At 41.8% G+C, this 19,906-nt stretch overlaps 1 protein-coding gene across 1 annotated transcript; it reads right to left on the reverse strand.

The window, feature by feature from the left end:
• Positions 1 to 1,846: 1,846 nt before the first annotated feature.
• On the reverse strand, positions 1,847 to 12,336 carry HSP90B1 (heat shock protein 90 beta family member 1). The gene is given in 21 exon segments (XM_002199777.7): positions 1,847 to 2,110; positions 2,961 to 3,059; positions 3,595 to 3,750; positions 3,847 to 3,925; positions 4,322 to 4,458; positions 4,744 to 4,989; positions 5,223 to 5,492; positions 5,755 to 5,820; positions 5,903 to 5,980; positions 6,070 to 6,207; positions 6,920 to 7,036; positions 7,624 to 7,740; positions 8,486 to 8,597; positions 9,528 to 9,859; positions 10,205 to 10,321; positions 10,426 to 10,567; positions 11,149 to 11,248; positions 11,701 to 11,814; positions 11,817 to 11,876; positions 11,879 to 11,936; positions 11,938 to 12,336. Coding segments are annotated over 21 exon segments (2,952 nt in total). The 5' UTR covers positions 12,322 to 12,336; the 3' UTR covers positions 1,847 to 2,080.
• Between the last annotated feature and the right edge of the window lie 7,570 nt (positions 12,337 to 19,906).

Here is a 19,906-nt window from a genome sequence, read left to right on the forward strand (position 1 = left end):
GTGCTGACTGAGAGACACTTCCACTACTGACACCATTTTGCTTCAGAGCTGACAAAAAAAAAGTAAACTTAAAGGTGCATTTTGTGCTTATTAATAACAAACATTTGTCACAGCAGAGTGTAGAGAAAGCAGCTGGACCACAGCTATGTTGCACATGATACTCTCAGCTGAAGTGTATGAAGAAGCACAAAGCATAACTCCCAAGTATGCTCTTTGTTATTTCTGAAATTTAATCAGTTTTGTCACCCTCAAACCAACCTAAGCAACGAGAACTTCAGCTATACAACAGAACTAAGTTTGCTTAAATCCACAAGTAACTTTCAGATTAAGAGTACTGGAGGAGGGCACCCTTCCCCTTTAGTTTGTTAGACAAACAAATTTTGCTTCCAAACCATACGGGGTGGGAGCAACCGTCGCTACTCAGAGGTCAGAGAGAGGTGTGGATAGTAATGATACATTTCTGAGTGTATCACTGAAAATAAGTGATACTTCAGGAGGCTGATTGCTACAGAGTACCGAGTCTCACTGCTATAAGTAAGGGGATATGCCCTTTCTGCCCTGTTCAGTAACTTAGTGCCAAAGGCTGCTTCTAAAGCTGACAGTGCTGGCTGCGGAGACTCATGTTAGACCACTCGGCCTGGGCCAGTAACAAAAGGCTCTTTTCTAGGATACCTTCTCACTGCAGTGAGCAGAAACCAGAGCCCCGCCCCAGCCTCCCTCGAGAACCCCCCACACAAAGCTTCCTTTCCTTGACATCTCAAACTTCAATCCAACTCTAAACCCCTAACACAACAACCACACTTGTACATGGCAAAGTTTGGGCAATATAGAAGCCTGGTAAATGAAAAGCAAGTTCTTCTGGTCAGTGTTAAGTGCCCTCACCTAATAAAGCTTGTTTTGCTTCAGACTGCAGAAACTTGTAACTTCACAGAAGTTTTGTTAATAAAATAAAAAAAAATTGGTTCTTGAGTAGAATCACTGTGCAGAAGCACCACTCCCTCTGTCCTTCCTCCACAGGGGAAGGCAAAAAAAAAATCCCCCAAGTCCTCACTGTAAATATTCCCTGCCAAGTCTGTGAAGATGTTTTCAAGTGGAGACACTAGTGAGAAAATGTAGTGCTTCATCCAATTACTACATGAAGCTAACATAATGAATGGAAGCTCAACATGTCTAAAACTAACCAGGTTTAGCTTCAGTCACATTAATTAGCTACAGTGCTTTGCCATAAGAGACCTAAAACAAGAGTGAAAACATTTAGGAGTAACAGCATTAAGGACATGTGAAAAGAACTTCCACCTTTAAAAAAAGTGTAGAAAACAGAACTGCTGTAGGTACTTAAGTCAAAGGCAGGGTTTCCAAGCACCACGGAAGATGGTACCAGCTCACAGAAAATAAAGACAGTTCTGGTGGTAGCTGTCCACATAGTGAAAGGAAATGTTTTTTCCCCCCGCCCTCATCTATAAAGCTTCTGCTACCCATCCTATAGAGTGAAATCACAGGGTCTAGAGCACAAGCTGTTGGATTCACTTCCAATGCCGTTTTTAAATGCCCCATATATCCTCTTAGGCTTGCAGGAGATACCTAACTCAGTCTTATTTCAATTAGCAAGTTCAGTATGGCTCTCAGCTACCAGGTGCATTTGGCTAAGCAGGACAGCAGGTTTGTAAATGTAAATCCCAGCCACAGGCAGATGCTGCAAGGAGGTGTGGCTGGGCCAGCATGGGAAGGCACAAGGATTGCCAACAAAGAGCCTGTTTGCACAGTGCACCTGAATACCCAGGACCATACCTTCATTTCTTTCTGACAGCCCACAAGATAAACTTGCTGTGTATAAATTTAGAGTTGGTGGTGTTTGGGAACATTTTATTTTGTACATGACAAGATTTTACACCAAGTCAGTTAAATAATACAAATTTACATTCATGAGGAATGTTTTTAGAAAAGTGAACTTAAAAAAAAAAACCTCCTTTACCCTTAAAACCCCAAACCATCCCTCAACATTTTACAGTGGAAAAAAACAAAACAATCTAATTCACATTCCCTCTTAACCCCCCAATGCAGGACAGTAGTTGAGTGCAGTTTACAGTTCATCTTTCACATCTGTGGATTCCTGTGAAGGCAAAAAGAGAATCAGAATATTACTTTTGGAAAGTGGAAAAAGGTTACAAGAACTGTCCCAGAAGAACAGAAATTTGTATTACTGTCATTGCATGTTATATTAGACTGCTGTACAAACCTAACAGCAGTGGCATCAAAATTAAGTAGGTATAGTACAATAAATACCATTTTTCAAATCTATTCTTACCTAACCTGACATTTAACGGTAGGAAATTACATTGCTATAAGCTATGTATCTGCACTAGTCACAGGATATCATCTTGCAGGTCTCTTCCAAAAGCAACCCAAAAAAGCAGCCCCAGCTGGGACCTCACAACAACTTTACAAGTTAGTTTTATAAAGAAGCTATGCTATTCCAAGAGCTCAGCATATCCATCAAGACACAATTAAACTGCAGACATGAGCTAAGTGAAGGCTGACTGCAAATGACAGGTGAACTGTTCAGAAGCAATGGTGTTGTCTGGAGTGTTATTCCAAACATGTATTGTAAGCATTTAAAATTAGACAATTACCAATAATTGCTCATGTTTTTGTCCACAAGCTGTGGAAATACCATGAATAATTCTCTTCACTAGAGGATTTGCTGCCATTTTCTTGCCACAGGGCACTATTGCAGTCTCTAAAGCTGAACTCAGCTCCGGCTGTCAACATACCTCAGTGTCATCTTTTCACAATACAGTTTAATAAATTTGTACTGCAGTTCTTCCCTCCCTCCAAGAAAATCCTGGAACACCTGACACTAAAATCTAGTGTCATGGAAGGCAAAGTGAACTGTATTGCCGGGTAGCACCCACAGATGACGTTGCACAAAGGACAAGAAAGCATCAAACTCGAGACCTTACCTTCTGTGTTTCACTATCCTCAGCATCAGCATCCACTTCCTCTTCATCCTGTTCTGCCTCCTCAGCTGCATCTTCAGGCTCTTCAGGTTCCTCATCCACCTGTACACAGAGGTCACAAACAATTTGCTTTACTTGCCAAGGTTGTTTAACAAGTTGTGCACTAGCACAATACAGCCTATAGAAGTATTCACTGTTATTTCCTAACATTTGCCACCAGTTACCTGAAGGAAGAAGCAAAAACTGTCTATCACTAACCCAACTCCAGCAATACAGCCAGCAGTTCTTGCACAGCATTATGAGAACATCTATTACTTGTACCCAGTTAGGAATTTTTCCATTAGAGACAGGGGCCAAAGGCCTGTGTGCCCAGTTTATTCCTCTAGAGCCAGCACTTCGTTAAGGACAGGAATAGACTTGAGAAGCATAATGAAATAGAATCTCTAGCAACTATAAAGAAGAGCAGGGAAGAGGGAACACGAGTATTAGGTAGAGACTCATGGCTGGACTTTAGGTGGCTCACTTAAGTGCAGAAAGTTAGATACATTTCATTTTATGCAAGTGAATGAAGCAGCTGTGCTTTTTAAGATGGAGCAATAGTGCATCAATTATCAGCCCAAGTGGAAGACAAACTAACCTTTGCATCCAGGTCAATGTTTAAACTCAAACGAAGCATTCTTTCTATTCTGTCTCCGTATTCCTTAGTGTCTGGCAACATATATCCTGATCTCAGAGTTGCAGTTTCAAACAATACCACTGCAAGATCTGAAACAGTTTTGTCATCTTCATTTTCCTAAGATGAAAGAACACCAGAAAATGAAGAGAGACCTGTTAAAGCAGGTTGTATGCAGCCAAGTCAGTCAATGTTTCACTACTGTTATTTATTTACCTTGACTCTCCTCAGCATGTCCTTGATCAGTGGATGCCTGGGGTTAATTTCAAATGTCTTCTTTTGGCTGGCATAGTAACTGAGAAGAGAAATTACAGCACTAAGTCTCAAAGTACAGGACCCAATGATATCTTTAAATCTATATACTGGTTACAGTCACAGTAGCAAGTGTAATCCCCCCTCCTTTAATCCTGGTGCAACAATAAAAAGCATTCAAGTTACTAAGTTCATCTTCTTCTGCCAACAAACAACAGATACCAAAAGCCACTGATTAGTCTTGCTCACCAGGCAGTTTTACATATTGGGCTTGAAAATAATAAATAATTTAAGGCTATATTAGAGACTAACTTGGTTGTAAAATGACCTTAAAACACCCAGGATCATCTGAACCAGGTGGAAGCTTGTTATGGGCACACCAAGCAAGGGAGGCTGTCAACTGCATTTCATGTCTGCTGCTACAGAACTGGAAGCTTACTTTGTAGATATATCCTTCCCAGTCTGGTAAGCTTGAGCCTTCATGATTCTTTCCATGTTACCAGACCATCCATACTGACTAGCCACAAGAGCACATGGAGATTGGGTTAAACGTTGAGATAGCACAGCTTTCTCAATCTGTAGGAAAAAAAAAAACAAACCCAAACACCCTGTTAGTTCACAGAGCTAACAGCTTAATAAAATAAATAACTCTGCACTTCCCTGTCAATTCAAGAATCTCTGAAAAATGTCTAAGATGACATTCTAACTCATTATCTTCCTGAATAAAGATGTTATCCATAAAAGTTCACCCATGAGGACACAGAAGCTACTGTCAAGCATGTGCTCAAATAATCTGCAAGGTATGTTGTAGCAAGTATGACAAATAAAAAAATAATCACTACATATAACACAACATTTTACCTTGTCTTTGAGAGCTTTGTCTTTCATCCAGTTTAAGAGGGGCTCAAATTCTTTTTCCAAGGCTTCCCGACTCTCTTTAGACTTTTCACTTTCTTCAAACTTAACTCCTTCTTTTGCTACATTTTGAAACCTCTTGCCATCGAACTCTGGCAAAGCCTGAATACAGTATTCATCTACAGGTTCAGTCAGGTAGATCACTTCATAGCCCTTTTTCAGCAAACGCTCAACAAATGGTGAGGACTCAGCCTAGGATGAAAACATTTAAGATGTCAGTTTAATTGCATTTGTAGCAGCAGCTACCAAAACCTGTACACCTATCTGGCAAATACTGGTACCAGAAAAACTGAACTGCATTAGGAACATAAGCATGGAGTCTCCACGTTTACAGTAAATATGCAATTCACAACATCTATGACACTAAACCTACAAGCTATAACATACTGTACACTCCTTCCCTCTTTCTTGCACTCTTAACACACCTCCTTTCTGCTGGCACCAGCCATGAAATAGATTTTGTCTTGCTTCTCTTTCATTCTTTCCACATACTGATCAAGGCTTGTGAGGTTACTTTCATGATGAGAAGACTGGAAGCGCAGAAGTTTAGCGAGCCGGGTACGATTGGAGTGATCCTCAATGACACCAAGCTTCACATTAGTACCAAACTCTTTCCAGAATGTGTCATTGTATTTTTCCTCTGCAATTTTCTTGATCATATCAAGAGTTTTGCGGACAAGTTTCTTTCTGATCACCTAAAAAACAGCAGCAATACTGAGTTACAACAATAAATATTTTGAATAACCCTCAATGCAACCTCACTTCAAGACAAATTCCACTTTGTATCCCTGATCTGAATAGGGACAAGTAGACAAGTAATCTGGAAAACAGCAATAACTGAGTTTCCTTTACATTAATTTCAGAGTCATGTAACAAAATTCATCAAGCTATTAAGTCTCCTAAACCTTGCTGCTGTTGTGTGCTTACAGTGAAGGAATTTAAAACCAATTAGCTTACCTTTAACAATTTGTGCTGCTGAAGTGTTTCACGGGATACATTCAAAGGAAGATCATCAGAATCCACCTAATTGAGAAACAAAGTTTTAAGTCTATCTGGCAGTATTTGAAGCTCAAAATTAAATTAAAGTAATATTTATAATACTCACAACACCCTTAACGAAGTTAAGATACTTGGGCATCATGTCATGGAAGTCATCAGTGATGAACACTCTTCGAACGTACAGCTGAATTTCAAGAGCAGAGAGCACCCAAGTTACTTTAGGGTATTTTTTCTTTTCCACAAAACTTTTACCCACACACTTTTCTGTCCTACCTTAATGAAATCACTTTTTTTGGATCCATATTCATCAAACAGTCCACGTGGAGCAGAATTAGGAACAAACAAGATGGATTTGAAAGTTACTTCCCCTTCAGCAGTGAAGTGGATGTATGCCATCGGGTCATCGTGTTCCTGTGAAGAGAAAACACTTTCAACTGACATGGGGAAAATACCAGTGAGTTAATATTTTCAATAATAACGAGTTTGGCAAATAAGAGCAATTATTTTACAACTAATCCATGTAGCCATGCTTTCCTAGAGTCTATCCTGGAGACAAAACTTAAACTTGCACCAGCAGAGTTACTCATATAAAAATAACTTTCCTAAGTAACCTTCCTGGAGACCTTCCAAGTTTTTCTGGATTTTTAAAAGCCAGTCACTAAACAGTTACCAACAGGACAATAACCAATAGAATTATCATCACACCACAGTTAAGATACTTTTGAGTAACACATTACACTGTACTGATACAAAGACAACACTTCTAGGAAACTCTGTCTCCCTCTCCCTTCCACCATGTGCAACAAACACCACAACCCTCAGACTAAATACAAATTTCCCTTTATCATTTAAACACATCAGTAAGTTTCACATGAGCTGCAACATAGTACTTTCCAAATCTGGAGTAATCAACACTTGGATGGCACTACCTTCTCTCTGGAAAAAATATTAATTCCTGACTGAGATATTCTACCTTCCAGGCTCTCTGCAGTTCCATCTACTGACAACAATTAATTAATTCTTCTGAAATAGCCCATCCTATAAGCACTCAGTTTTGTTTACATAGCAAGAGATACTACAGCAAGTCTCTTGCTTTGGAATTATCTTGAGGCCCAGAGCTTACCTTGGAAAAGGTTTTGTAAAAAGCTTTGTATTCATCTTCTTCAACTTCTTTAGATGGTCTCTGCCAGATTGGTTTTATATCATTCATGAGCTCCCAATCCCAGACGGTCTTTTCAACCTAAGTAAATAAACAAAATAGTATAGAAAAGACTCATTCTTTACTTCAGGTTAGGCTAATTAAAGGCACTCCACTGAAGCCAAAACATAAAATACCATGCCAAAATCCCAAACATGCTCTCATTTACAAAATTATACAATGACCTGGATGTTCTCATATTAAGTATAAACACTAGTGGAACACAAGGGAACAAAACTTTAGTCTACTACAATGTAGTGTGTTCCATGTGCATTTAACACATTCACTAAGCACCAGTATTTCTGTTCTAATCCCACTCTGGAAAAATCTTCCCAGCAGAGTATATTAAATTTAAACTCGTCAACAGGGTCAGATTACAGAATTCCGCTACCATTTCAAGTGGTTCATGCAAGTACTTATAATTAGCTGTGACCACAGCTTCAGGAGGTTACTGCCAATCATCTGCCTGACTTCTACCTAGTCTGTTTCATTTAAAATCTCTCCTACCATCTTCTTTAAAAGGATTTGCTTCTTGAAAGCACACACTACTGAAATGCACCTCTGCAAGACTACCTAGGAAAATTGTTATCTGACACAAGTTACAGGACCCCAAGACTAACAAAGCTTACCTTCTTAGTTTTGGGTTTCTTTTCTTCCTCCTCTTCTTCAACTGCTGCTTCATCATCTGTTTCTTCTTCTTTCTCCTTTGCTTCCTCCTCTTCAATGGGTTCTTCAACAGTCTCTGTCTAAAGAGACAGCCACATGAGGGGATTTGAACACCTAAACTTCCTACCAGGTACGTTGTAGTATTCTCTCAAACAGTTAAATCTTTCACAGGACTGACTTCTGCTATTTGTCTGTTGCAAACATCTCTATGGATGGTATTTTTCAATTACTTTTTCATTAATAAATACTTTCCTTCAATACACTGGCAGATCACCACACTAAAGTTTAAGTTTTTCAATTCTTTACACATAATGCTTATTAGAGACTTGGTGGATTTTAAGTTAGTGCTCCACCAAGAAAACATCACGAACAGACCTAAAATCTAAGACACTGCCCTGTTTCTTTTAGAAGGGTATCTAGCCACAGCTCTGCTTGAACACTTAAAGGAGAGCTTCCATCTAACAAAGCCAGCAAAACAAAGATCCTTATTAGTAACTAGCAGTGTTTTTTCTTTGGTAAAGTTCTTTTAATCAGAATAAAACCAAGATCCTTTAAAGTTTGTGATTTTAGCAACAGACCAGCATTCCGGAAAAAAAAAAAAAACAAAAAAAACCACACAACCAAAACAAACAAACAAACAAAAAAAACAACAACAACAAAAAAACCCACTACTAAAATAGCAGCCAAAAGAGCCAGGAAAGAAGAATTTTTGGAATTAGACAAGAAGCAGCTCTATGGCAGGCCCTCAGCCTTCATGAAAGGCCTGGCCAGACAGCCATCATAACCAAAGCTTATACTGGACAACACGCAGTTAAATACACTTACCTTGCTGCTCCACACATATATGGGGAAGTTTATGAACTGGGAGTATTTCTTCACTAGATTTTTAACAGTGTCCAGCTCAAGGTAATCAGATGCTTCCTCCTTCAAGACAAGGCTAAAGGAAAAAAAAAAATCCCAAACCAAACCTTTTTATGTGCTGGACAAGTATTTGGCAGTTTAATAGCAGAATATACATTTCTTACGCCTCTGAGACCAGCTGAGCCAGAGCATAGTGCTAGTAACCAAGAGTGAGGGTTGATCCACATATGGGATCATTCACTTAAGAGCTGGCTTGATGATCTTTGTGGGTCCCAACTCAGAACAACCTGTAATTTTTGCTGCAGCCGTAGCAATTCAGATTTATGCAAGTGAGCTTTTTTATTAGTTCAGCTCCAAGTATCTCTGAAAAAATACAATTCGTACTCAACCAGCAATTGTTTTCACTGGCTGAGGCAGAACACAACATTCAAAAGTTTAAATGAAAACATCAAATCATACTGGTACTTAGCAGGATCTTGATGAACCCTCATGGGCTTCACTTCAAACTAAAGCACCAAGATCAACTTTTTTACACTGAGTCCCTCCTCCAGAAAGACCTCCTCTAAATCCAGACCAAATAAATTTACCTTCTCATTAAAGCAATGAGGACTAGCAAATTACCTCCAGTCTGAAATTTGCACCAGACCAGCCTCACTAATATATGAACAGCAGCCAGATTCCAAGCAAAACTCTACAGCCCCTGTATAGGTTTTGACAGGCCAGAATTGTGCTGAGTGACTGAATGAGCCTGAAGGCAGCTGAACTGTCTGGAATTACTTGCTGACAGTTGTCAAGACATTCATAGGTTTGTTAGCTCATCTAACAGAACATGAACTATATTTCTTTTTGGATGCAGTTTGTATTTTGCATGTTTCTATTAAACTGAATAATGCTGTATTAAAAGTAGTAAATCGGTCAAGAAGCTAAAGTCACTCACATATTCCAATAAGCAAAGTGTACCCACACAGCCTTTTTAATTTTAAGACTAAAGAAACTTCATACTTACGTTATGGTTGTGCCACGTCCTAAGGTGTTCCCTCTTGGGTCACTGATCACAGAGAATTCATTTGAATCTGACTCCCAAATATGCTGAGTATCATTGTTGTGTTTTGATGTGACAATAACTCTGTCTGCTACTAAGAAAGCAGAATAAAAGCCAACACCAAACTGTCCAATTAACTCAGATGTTGACTGGCTATCATCCTGCATTTCAGTCATCTTGTTTAAGAATTCACTTGTACCAGACTTTGCAATGGTACCCAGGTTTTTAACTAACTCCTCCTTTGTCATGCCAATACCCGTGTCTGTAACATGAAGCATGTTCTTCTCTTTATCACACTGAAAAAAATAAAGACAAAAATCCAGTCTGACTTCACCGTGAATCTTAATACACAAAGAAAAGTGGTACGTAGTAGCTATTCAAATTCAAATATGCTTAGCAACAATAAACTGAAGACCTTCCTTCAAAGTAGTCCAACACTTCAGTTGCTCTTTATAAAACCAGAAATATATCTTTACCATTAAAAGAGAAGTAGTCTTTGATAGAGTTAATTGCAAGGGTCCTCACATGGTCCTAATTTGTATTTACATCAGCATTAAGCCAAAAATAAAAATTTAATGATGCAGTGTATTTTTACATTCGTCCACCACTTCTTTGAAAGATATCCATCTAATCCTTCTTACCTTGATTTTGACTGTAAGTTCCTCGTTGCCAGCAAGAGCATTTTCATCAGTTAATGATATCAAGCGTATCTTATCTAAAGCATCTGACGCATTTGAAATAAGTTCCCGCAGGAAAATCTGAAACCAGTAGTAGAAAATAGAAACCAGTAGTCAGGAATGCCAGGAGAGAAACAGACACACCTCCCAAAATTCTAACATGATATGCAGATGAAGGCACTAACCTCTTTATTTTTATATAAAGAATTGATAATTAGCTTCATCATTCTGTTCACTTCTGCTTGAAATGCAAACTTCTCAGATTTTTCTCTGATTTCTTTGATCTGGGATGCATTTAGGCCGTCTAGTTGGATAGCTTCTTCCTCTCTATTAGGACAGTGAAAACCCATCAAGGAGTCTCATCCACAAGCAGCAAGACTAATTTAATTTTATCACAAAGCAGCAGCAATAACACTAAAACACTGATGCAGCACAAAATGATCACGAGTCAAGTGCAAGAGCAGCAAACCTCAACTACATTACCATAATCCAAAAACTTGAGTGAAAAGTCATGCTTGCAAGCAAGAGTTTTTAAATAAAAAATTCAGGGAATAATACAGGTAGTCTTAAAGATACTGCAATTCTCAGCATGTGGTGCATCTCACAGGGGTGAGGCATTTCATAGGCATAGAGCTATTTCACCCACAAGCACTAAACTGACAACATTTATGACATGCACGAGAAAACCCAAATTAATAGTCACTGATATTCGATAAACACAAGTTTAACTTTTCTGAATCCAATTTCTCAACCTCATTTTTATTTAGAAGGAATCAGTCTTCTACAGGAATGCTTTATTTCCCCCAGCTGACTGGACCACTCTTTTGAACAGCATTCCCCCCTTACTTCTGAGGCACTACTGGTGCTCAAATTAACCCTTCCAAAAGCAGAGCGCCCCAGGTACAAACCTCTGAACAACTTCATCATCCGTCCGAGACCCTTCTCTGCTTTTGCCCAAGTCATCTTCCACGGTCCCATCTACATCCACCTCATCGGCTCTGACCGACACTGGGAAAACAAGGAAAGCAGCGCTCTGAGCCCGATCCCCGCACTACGCACTGCCCAACTTCTTCACTTTCCCCTCCCCACGCCCTGAGGCCCAGCGCTGCCCCTCGAGCCCCCCTGCCCAGGGGAGCTCAGCCCAAGCGGAGACACGGGGGACGGGCAGGGGAGGCCCCTCCCGCCCTCCGCCCCGCCCGTGACGGCGGGAGCCACCCTCCCCGCCCCCCGCCGCCCATCCCCGCAGAGGACCAGGCCCGGGCAGGCAGCCGAGGGCCCCGGCACCGCTTCCCCTCCCCGCGGGGCGGACTGTGGGGTCCCGCCGGAGATCCCACCTCCCCTGGGCGGCCTCCGTCCCCCTCACCCCAGACACGGCGGGGGAAGGCGGGTGGGTGGGGGCCTGCTGACCGGGACCCTGACACCCCTCCGCCAGAACCTTCCAGAAACCCGCAGGCGCTCACCGGCCAGAAGCAGCACACACGCTAGAGCGAGCCCCCAGGCCGACTTCATGGCGGCCGCAGAGACAAGAGAAGAGCCTCCGGCGCCGCCGCCCCGCGCTCCCGAGCCCGTCCCGCGCCGCCGCCGATCCCGCTGGAGCGGCCGCGGCCCTCCCCCTCCGGCTTATCAACCCCAGGGTGGGGGTGCCCGCGCCGCTCGGCCCAATAGCAGCGCACCACGCCAAACACGCAGCCAATGGAGAACTCGGGAAGGCGGGGCGTGCAGCCGTCGCCGCCAATCGTGACTTTCCATGTGCGGTTTCCTGCGGTCGGAGCGTGGCCGGCGCCCATTGGCGGGCGGAGCGGCGCTCGGCCAATGGCGTGCGCGGGGGGGCGTGGCCAGCGCGGCTCCGCGCGGCGCTGCAATGAATGATGCGCGGTGTTTAACGGCGGCACCACGTGGGGCGCGGCGGCGGCGGCGGCGGGAGCGACGGGGACCATCTCCGCACGGAACACCGCCTCCGACCGCTTCCGGGGACACCCGGGATGCTCATCGGGGAGACGAGGTGCTATGGCAACGGGCACTTCCGGTCTCGGCGACACTCCCGAGTTCCGAGAAGAGCGGAAAGTCATGATTAGTGCCATAACCAGCTGGGCCGAGCGGCGGGAGCAGCACCGCGCCTGGGCCGCCGTAGCTGCCGGCAGGGGCAGCGCGGCGCTGGCGGTTCCGCTGTCCGCCCCGGCGAGTGGGGGCCGGAACGCAGGGGCTGCGTGCGCCGTTCTGCGCGTTGCATGCCGGGAGCTGTAGTTCGCGCTGTCGGTGCCCCTGGCGCCCCCGCCATGGCTCCGTCCTCCCCGCCCTGCTGCTGTCCCTGTGCCCCTGGCCTTGGCGCTCGGCTCCTCTCCGCGCGTCTCGTGCCTCACACCGCCATCAGAGAAACCAGCTGGCCTCTGCCGAGCCTCTCTGGGGACTCTCGGTGCTGGAGGAGGAAAAATCAAGCCGGGTGGTTGGCAGGTCTCCGTCTTCTGGTTTCCAGCGCTCCTCAGGGCGACCATTCTCCCGGGAGCTCGTTAGCGCTCCTCAGCCTGCCCGGGGCCTTTGTTTATCCAGCCGCAGCCCTCCCTTCCCCGGGGAGTGGCGGCTCCAGCGGCTGCCTCCGGCGTGAGGGGACACGGACCTGCCGCCCCGGTGCCGCCCTGGCGGGCAGCGTCAGCGGGAGGCAGCTGCGGTCTGTGGCACGCTAAAAGGGAGCCCTGCTGCTCCCGAAACGGGACCTTTCCCGTGCATTTCCAGTGTCCCTGGCAGGGGCTGCAGCCTGGGACATGAAATGCAGCCTGTGCAACTTCTGCAGTGCACCGCTGTTAACAGCTCATGCTAATAAGCTACTTGAAATAACTTATAACCCCCCTCACCATCCTGAAAAAGTCTGCCCAGGCTCTCATGTGCCAGTCACCTGTTTCATATTAAACGTTTAACTCTAGACTGGGGAAAAAACCCCACCGAATTAAAAAAAAAAAACAAAAAACACAACAACAACAAAAAAACCCAAACAACAACAAAAAACCCCAAACCAAAAAACCCAAAACTTGCAAGTAATAATTTAATGGACTTTGTACTTGGAGAGCAATATATTTGAAAGAAATTGATTGTCAATGTTCAACACAAAAATAAAAGCCCTCACTGTGTTTGCAGTTTCACAAACACAGAGCTTAGTCTATCAGTAGCTGAAAGTCTTGGCAAAAATATGTTTATCATCTTCAGTTATACAATGGGCCAGATAGATTTTTTTGTAGAAACTTTAAAACTGTGTTTTATCTTTCTGTCCTCCTGATATCTAATATTTATGGAACTGAAGGAGCCTTGGTATTGGAGTAAAGAATGGTTATCTTTGGGTTCTTCTTAAGTGTCATGCTTTAACCCCACCTGGCAAAAAAGCCCTGTGCTGCCACTTCCTAACTCCTCCCCTTGGGTTGGGGGAGAGAATCAGAAAAGTGGGAAAACTCGTGGGCTGAGAGAAAGACAATTTAATAGGTGAGCAAAAGCCATGCACACAAACAAAGCAGAACAGAGAGTTAATTCACCCTTTCCCATGGGCCCACAGGTGTTCAGCCATCCCCAGGACAGCAGGGCCCCAGCACACACAGCAGTGCCTTGGGAAGGCAAACAGCATCACTGCCAACACCCTCCCCTTCCTCCTCCTTCCCCCAGCTCTGCACACTGAGCATGGCTCCCTGTGCCATGGGATGTTCTTGGGTCAGTTGGGCTCAGCTGTCCTGGCTGTGTCCCCTCCCAGCTTCTTGTGCACCTCCAGGCTCCATAATGCTGGGCTGGTGTGAGGGGCAGAAAAGGCCTTGACTCTGTGCAAGCACTGCTCAGCAGTAACCAAAACATCCCTGAGTAATCAACATGGTTTCCATCCCAAATCCACAACAGAGCCCTGTGCCAGCTAGTGTGAAGAAAATTAACTCTAGCCCAGCCAATACCAGCACGAGAAGGCAAAATTCAATTGTGATGTCTTCAAAGGATTCATGAAGCTTTTCTGTATGATTAGCAGTTTTAGTAGATGTTCCTCACAGATCACAAATTATATGAGAAATAAAAAGGATGGTTACTCTTCTAACACATATGTGAGAATGGCTGTGAAAAATAAGTATGAGAGGTCAGTGTCAGGGTTGTAAGTAAAAAAAAAATCTGTCAGGTTTTTGTGAAGATTTGTGTGAAGTTGAAGAATTATTTTCTGAAGAATAGTCTTCCTTATTTGAAAACACAGTTTCATTATTCAGGAGTCTAAACACAGAAAGTTTATCTTTTTCTAAGACTCACCTACAAGCAGTTCAGGATTTGATTTCCTAATTGTGCCTCTATGATTCCCAGAGAGAGATATGTTGCCTTATGACTGTGAATAGGCATTTGAAGGACACATAGATAAACAGAGTAGTTATCTCTGTCTTGTAGAATTCTTACACTAGAAGATTTTTCTGGCATTTCTGTTTTAGCAGTCATTTTGGTGGCAGCAGGAAAATGTAATGCTTTGTGACAATAATTTTGAATGTTGGTAGCAGGAGTAGTAAGCATGCAAACCCATTCTGTTATTGACTGTGCTAAACCAACACAGATTTTAGGTTCAGTTTTGTGGAATTCAAATTTTATTGGTTACTTTGCCCTTATGATTATATAGTGTAGAATGTTGCTTTTGAAGGAAATAAAAAATCAGATAAATCTGTGTTTGTCTGTTGAATTGAAAGGCTAGACTAGTAAGAACTGTAATGAGTTTACCCGCATTGATTGCTTAATGTAGATTATACTGTTTGTTTTCATGAATGCCAATTTGGATTACCCAGGACAAAACTGATAGGCAAGAATGAGGCAGCTGAGTATTTATGCTCTCAGAAAGAAAGTTTATTCTCTCTACAAGGAGGCTGTAAATTGGATAAAGTTTCAGCTTTATTCCTGCTTAAAAAACTTAAGGGAGCTTTTAAGCTCTTAGTTGCACTGACTACTGCTGCCATTCAAAAGAAGTGTGAGTATCACCCTTCAGGAATTAATACCAAAAGGGGAGATGTAACTGTCAAGTGATGATAGTTCTTCAGCAACTTAGCTGCATTGCAGAGGTCTATAAAGCAGTTAGATAAGTTTTGATAATTGCGTGCATAACGATTTAAATAATCTATTTTAGCACTGTGCTTTTCTGTTAAGTAAAAATTCAGGGTCATGTGGTGATAAGAGCAATGGAATACAGGCAGCGTCTCCTCCCATGCAAACAGCAGAGCCAGCCCCTTGCCAGTCTGCTGAGTGCAACTTTATCAGGTCATCCCCATGTCCATGTGGCAGTCACCTCTCTGAAGCAGGCCACGGGATTCCAACTCGATCTTGGAACTAGCAAGAAGCATAACCTTGACAGAAATAGCTATGGAGATAAACTGAGAGGAGTTCATAAGACCTGACTGTGGGTACTGGACTTAACCAGCTAAATTAGCCAGCTAATCTTCCTGGGTTCCATCTGTAACAGTGAGCCAGTCCTTTCACTGCCCTGCTTTGGCTATGCCAGATTTTTCCTGAGCTGATTTAGTTCTCTAGCCCAGCAAAATACTGGTAGTTAAATCATTTTATATCAGGTGCAGGCTGAACCAGACACAGTAAAGAGCAGGACTTTGTGGCTAAGAGAAGGTGATAGTCTAGTTTTCATGGTGGTGAGCTGAACCTGGGATGTGAATTACATGGAACAAAGATATTGTACATAGGTGCAAACATAAGGAAGCAAAAAACTAAACAATGACTCTGCAATGTCAGAATATCACCTCTCTTAGTACACAGATAAATTTAAATCTGCACCTAATACAAGTTACATTTTTGTTAATGGTTAATTAAAATGCTTTAATTCGTGTCACTGCTAATCAGCCATTTACGGCCATACTGTATTTGAAAAATATATGTAAGTGATTTTATGTGAGAATAATTAATACAGTCTGAAGTTTGTACCACCAAATTGAGCCCTGTCTTTCTTACATGATAATGCATTGGAAATGTGAAGAGCTACTTATCTGCATTCTCTGTGATTAAAACTTCAGTAGTATCTTTTAAAACAATACATTGAGAGTTTATATTCCCTCCCTCTGCAGTGTCTGCATCAGGGACTAAATACTGTGTGTACAGCATGAACTGAATACACAGCCACTTACATAAGATCTTCTGCAACATCTGGGGCTGATTGTGAATGAAACAAACAAACAAACAAACAAACAAAAAACCAAACAAAAAAACCCCAAGAAAAAACACCAACAAAAATATTAGAAAATTTTAACAGTAACTACATATAAGCAGGATCAAAATACTAATGTCTGAAGTTTGGAGGAAAGTGTTTGTTCTTCAGGTATAATATGGCTTTTGGTTGTCTTTATCCCATTTCTTTGGAGGCTATGATTACTCTGATGAAGTGTGTAATCTGTGGCGTGTCCCTCTCATCAAATATTTTTGAAATTTGCAAGGTGTTTGAAGTTTAATACTCTGTATCTTTATAGGAGAAGAATTCACAGAAGAGAATGGATTTTAAGGAACCTACCACTAAGGGAAAAATTAGTTAAGGTGAATATTTTTATCTAGAAGAATCTTTGTACAGATTATAAAACTCTCCTTGAGTCTTCAAATACTGAAACCTCTGTAAGTTTCAGTATCACTAGAATAGTGATCACTAGAACTGCATCTGCAGCAACATATTTCTGTGGCTAATACCATTTCTGCCCACTGGCACTGGTTTTGCTCAAGAACAGAGGCATGAAGGCATGAAAGGTTTCGAAGAGAAGACATTAAGCTTTAAAAAGCGTGTTTTCTTTGTTGCCCTCCCTGCCTGACAGGCGGGAGGAGGGAAGAACCAGAGTGGCGGAGCTGCAGGGCTGGGGCTGGATTCGCTGGGCGAGAGCTCGCCCTGGTGGCCTGTCGAGAGATCAGCCCTGCCAGGGCACACGGCTGTGTTGGATTTGTTGTTCCTCCTCCTTTTTGGAAATATTTCATCATCGCATTCTCCTTTTGGCACTGCCTTTATATGTTTATCCTCTTATAGAGACATTCCCCCCGGAAAGAGGCATTTATCAAATATTTCAGCTATTCCTTGCACATATGTATGTACGTGTGTATTTAAAATATTTCTCTTTTTAGTAGGGAGAATATTTTTTTTTGTGGTTACACGAACTGCCATCTTCTTGAAAATGTATCACGATTTCTCTCTTCTTGTGTCCCAGAAAGGCTCTTTGCAGTACTGCTAGAGAAAGTTAATAGACAACCTTTCAGCAGCACCCATTTATGTCAGGAAAAGACAGCCTTTATTCCTCTATTCAGAGGAGTTAACTGCAGTAGCCTGGGAACTCTAGACCTGTTAACTGTACAGAAAAGAGCACCAGGATCTCTGTGAATAGCTGGAGGTGTTCTTTAGTTATGTCTGGGTTTTGTTGCTTATATGTTAGGTCAAATGTAATGTACCTGGAAAACCTAATCAACTAAAAGATTGTTGATTAGGGAAAAAACAATTCTAAATAATTTTGTGAAATCCATTTTTATATAAATGAAAAACCTGAGTGCTCATTTTATGTCCAAACTTACTTAAAAATAAGGATGAACTTTATTTTGGGATTGCAAAATGAATACTAGATTAGTTTATATCGACCAGGTGCACATGAGTCTAGCCAGGACGTCACCTAGACCAAGCCAGGTATACCTAGAGCAGAGTCTAGAAGCAAACTAAGGCCCAATCCTGAGCTTAACTACAGCTTGGGAAGCAAAGAGCAGGAGGTGAGTGGGTGAAGCAACGACAAAGCCTCTCCTTCTCACAGGACCCTGGTCCAGGTGACACAGCTGTGCTGCATCAGAGCATGGCTTGAACCCTGCCAGCTGAAGCCTCAGGGGAGCGGGGGAGGATGATGATGATTACAAAGGTTTTCTAGGGAAGAAAGGTTTTAGGCTCCTTAAAGTAGTTACAGCTTTTTTTGTGGGCCTGGGATTTTGGTTCTAAAATATTTTCTTTTTTTAAGTTAGGGGATAGGGAGATATGCTGGCTGAGGTGCTCCAGTTATGTAGGCAAGTATGAAATATCTCTTCTTACTGCTACCCTGGGGTGAGTTTAGGAAACTCTAGTGACCCCATGTGTTTTCATCACTGTAAAAGCACCAGGTAGCATGAGCAGCTTGGTAAGTGAGCTACTGGATAATACATTGAAAAAGAAATTAAATATTTATTGATCAGGACAAAACTATTTTTTCTCTAGGATATGTTACTCTTTCCCACTGGACTTGGTTTCCTGGTTCTAGAGTATACTAGTTGCAAAACTCCTTTTTAGATCTTCTCTGTGTCATTAGACCATCCTTTTTGTTCCTGGACCAAATAATTTAATTATTTCATGTGAAGTGGAGCAGCTTTAACAAGGACGAGTGACAATATCTGTTTTAGAATACTCAAGATTTCTTGTCCAGCTACTTTTCTCATGTGTTTTTAGCTTGGCATTTCTTAGTCATTTTAAAAGCTGGTTGATTTGACTGTGTTCTATCTCTTGGTGTACAAGTGTTTAATCCATAGTTGCCTTGCTACCCTCTTGTATTGGGTGTTTCCTCATCTATGTTGTGTATTCTGGATTATAATATGGATTTGGAGGGTTGAATATAAAGAAGTAGTTTTGAGGATTTTTTTTGAGAATTCATTCTGTTTGTAGCCTATAAGAATGATTATATAACAAAAGCAGACAATAATAAAATTTAAGCTAGAGAAACAGACTTTGGCTCTGACAAGATGCTGTGTCAGATGAAATGATGTCATGCCTGGCTCATTAAATCTACAGGGAAAGAAGGGGGAGTGAATCTTCTGTATTTTCCCAAAAGACAGAAACAAGCAAAAAATAGTCATGCTGAAATCTGCTCTAATAGCTTTGTAACAAGTGATTCACAAGTTCTCTTGCTACAAGATATAGACACTTGAGGAATAAATGCTTCTTGCAGTGAGTTTTTATTAATACTATGTTAATGTACATTCTTTTAAAGAAGAAGCAGAATGTAGTGGATGGTGTGGTGAATTGCAGTAGATTTTTAAGAACAAGAGCATCTATGGTTTCAGATTTTCTGAGTAAGTTGTATTTTAAGAATGTGTTACTGGATTTTAATAGATTTAGCTGTATTTCTTGAATCAGCATTTCAAAGACATCCATTATCTAAATTTGGATCTATCACTAGGTATCCAGATTTTTAAAAGATATAAGGCTCAACAGGACATGAGAGTCAAATCTTAATCAAGACTTCAAACTCGGTCTGTACTCAACAATTCCTTATTATTGCTGCTATTAAGTGAGAGCTGAGCTGCTTAGCATTTAACAGCTCTGGAAACATTTCCTATAGTAATTAACTCTTGGTTCAGTCCCAAGGAAACAGAGGCAAAACTTCTGTTGGTTTCAGATGTGGATGATCAAGTCTTATTTGATAATGCAGCCACTTAACCATGTGTGTTACACTGCAATGAGAGAGCTGTCATAATTTAATGTGCTGTTCTGTGTTATCATGTTGATACTGAGTTTTTCTGAACTCTCAAGTGCATGAGAAGTTTTGTCTTTCAATTTTTATAAGGTTGATCTAGAGAAGACACAAAGATACCTTCAGTTATTTGCCAAAAATGGATTTCTGTAAGAACTCCTTGAATTGTATGCACTAGAAACTAAGGGTAGATTAGAAAGTAAGGTTCTTCATGTGGGATGAATTA

Source organism: Taeniopygia guttata, chromosome 1A (genome assembly GCF_048771995.1).
Source record: "Taeniopygia guttata chromosome 1A, bTaeGut7.mat, whole genome shotgun sequence".
In the NCBI taxonomy this organism is placed as follows: Eukaryota; Metazoa; Chordata; class Aves; order Passeriformes; family Estrildidae; genus Taeniopygia; species Taeniopygia guttata.